The sequence below is a fragment of the Notothenia coriiceps genome, unplaced genomic scaffold (assembly GCF_000735185.1).
Source record: "Notothenia coriiceps isolate Sejong01 unplaced genomic scaffold, NC01 NC01_scaffold00021049, whole genome shotgun sequence".
NCBI classification, from domain to species: domain Eukaryota; kingdom Metazoa; phylum Chordata; class Actinopteri; order Perciformes; family Nototheniidae; genus Notothenia; species Notothenia coriiceps.
In genome coordinates, this window is record NW_011353750.1 from 597 (window position 1) to 2,005 (window position 1,409).

Here is a 1,409-nt window from a genome sequence, read left to right on the forward strand (position 1 = left end):
ATATTTATCGTGCAATTTATTACATTTGTATTTATTGTTTTGTCCCAAATATGATAAAAAAAACTGGATAAATATGCACAGTTACAAACACACCACCGGGAGGCAGCAGAGACACAGAGAAGGAGAAAGCCTGTGTGTGTGTGTGTGTGTGTGTGTGTGTGTGTGTGTGTGTGTGTGTGTGTGTGTGTGTGTGTGTGTGTGTGTGTGTGTGTGTGTGTGTGTGTGTGTGTGTGTGTGTGTGTGTGTGTGTGTGTGTGTGTGTGTGTGTGTGTGTGTGTGTTTACCTTGAGTTCCCACCAGCACCAGTGGCAGCTCGGCGGCGTTCCTAAAGTTTGCCAGTCGGCTGAAATAGTGATAAACCGTCTGGAAGCTGATCTCGTCCTCCAGACTGAAGACGAAGATCACGGCGTCCACCCACAGAGCAAACTGTGCACACAAAACTTGATTGAAAACCCTTAAAACAACATGTTTATTTAAATATATAAAATAACTCCAGTCTGCTTCTTGAGGGGTAAAGAGACCCTTCCCTGCTGTTACCGGGCAGATGAGAGGTGAGGAAGAGGGGGTTCATTATTAATAAACCGTGGAGTTTCTGTCTAGACTTCTTGGGGTCAGTTTGATATGAACCCTGAGCCGACCCACTTTCCTCTCCAGCGCCACGCTGCCTCCAGCCTGACTTCATATCAGTGAGAGGTTCATCGAGAGCTTTTTGAATCCAGTTTTTCCATAAAAGTTTGGTTGTTAACAATTAAAAAATGAATCATTCTGTTTTTATAAATTGCATAAAATCGCTGCTTTTCAGGAGTTTAAAAACATTCCAAAAAAAAACTTAAAATTATGCGAAAAACGGCCCAAAGATATGTTAAACATTTCCAATAAAAAAGTGGATAAATGTCCGAAAACTATGTGAAAACTACTGTAAAATATGTGGGAAAATGACTTTAAAATATGGATTTCAAGAAGGGAAATTAGCCTTTAAATAGCTGCAAGAAAAATCCGAGAAATTTGTTTAAAAAACACAGAAAAAATATTCGATGTATTTGATTTATCTGACACATTTTGGGGGTATTTCTGTCATTTATGTGCACATTTTTGTCTATGTAAAAAGAATTAGAACATAATTGCCCAGAAATGTGTGTGGATGATTGAATTGCTGTTACAGATTTAAATAGTACAAAATAATAATTTAAATCTTTATTAAATTATACTTGTTATATGTTATGGTGTGTAATTCCCTGCAGGTGCAGTTCCTACCTGAGCCTCCGGGGGGCCCCCTTCGTCCCTGATGAGCAGCAGGTGGCTCTGCCCGTCCACCACGATCTCCTTCTTGAAGCGTCCGCCTGCAGAGAAGACACCATCAGATATACTGGGATAAATATCTAATACAATACATGTATTACTGTCTATAG

General features: G+C 39.7%; 1 protein-coding gene across 1 annotated transcript; it reads right to left on the reverse strand.

The window, feature by feature from the left end:
* Positions 1-284: 284 nt before the first annotated feature.
* Positions 285-1,366, reverse strand: LOC104953079 (arf-GAP with GTPase, ANK repeat and PH domain-containing protein 1-like; the record flags this gene model as incomplete). The annotated part of the gene is made up of 2 exons (XM_010780000.1): positions 285-426; positions 1,255-1,366. Coding segments are annotated over 2 exons (254 nt in total), but the record flags the coding sequence as incomplete, so codon positions are not given.
* Positions 1,367-1,409: the final 43 nt, after the last annotated feature.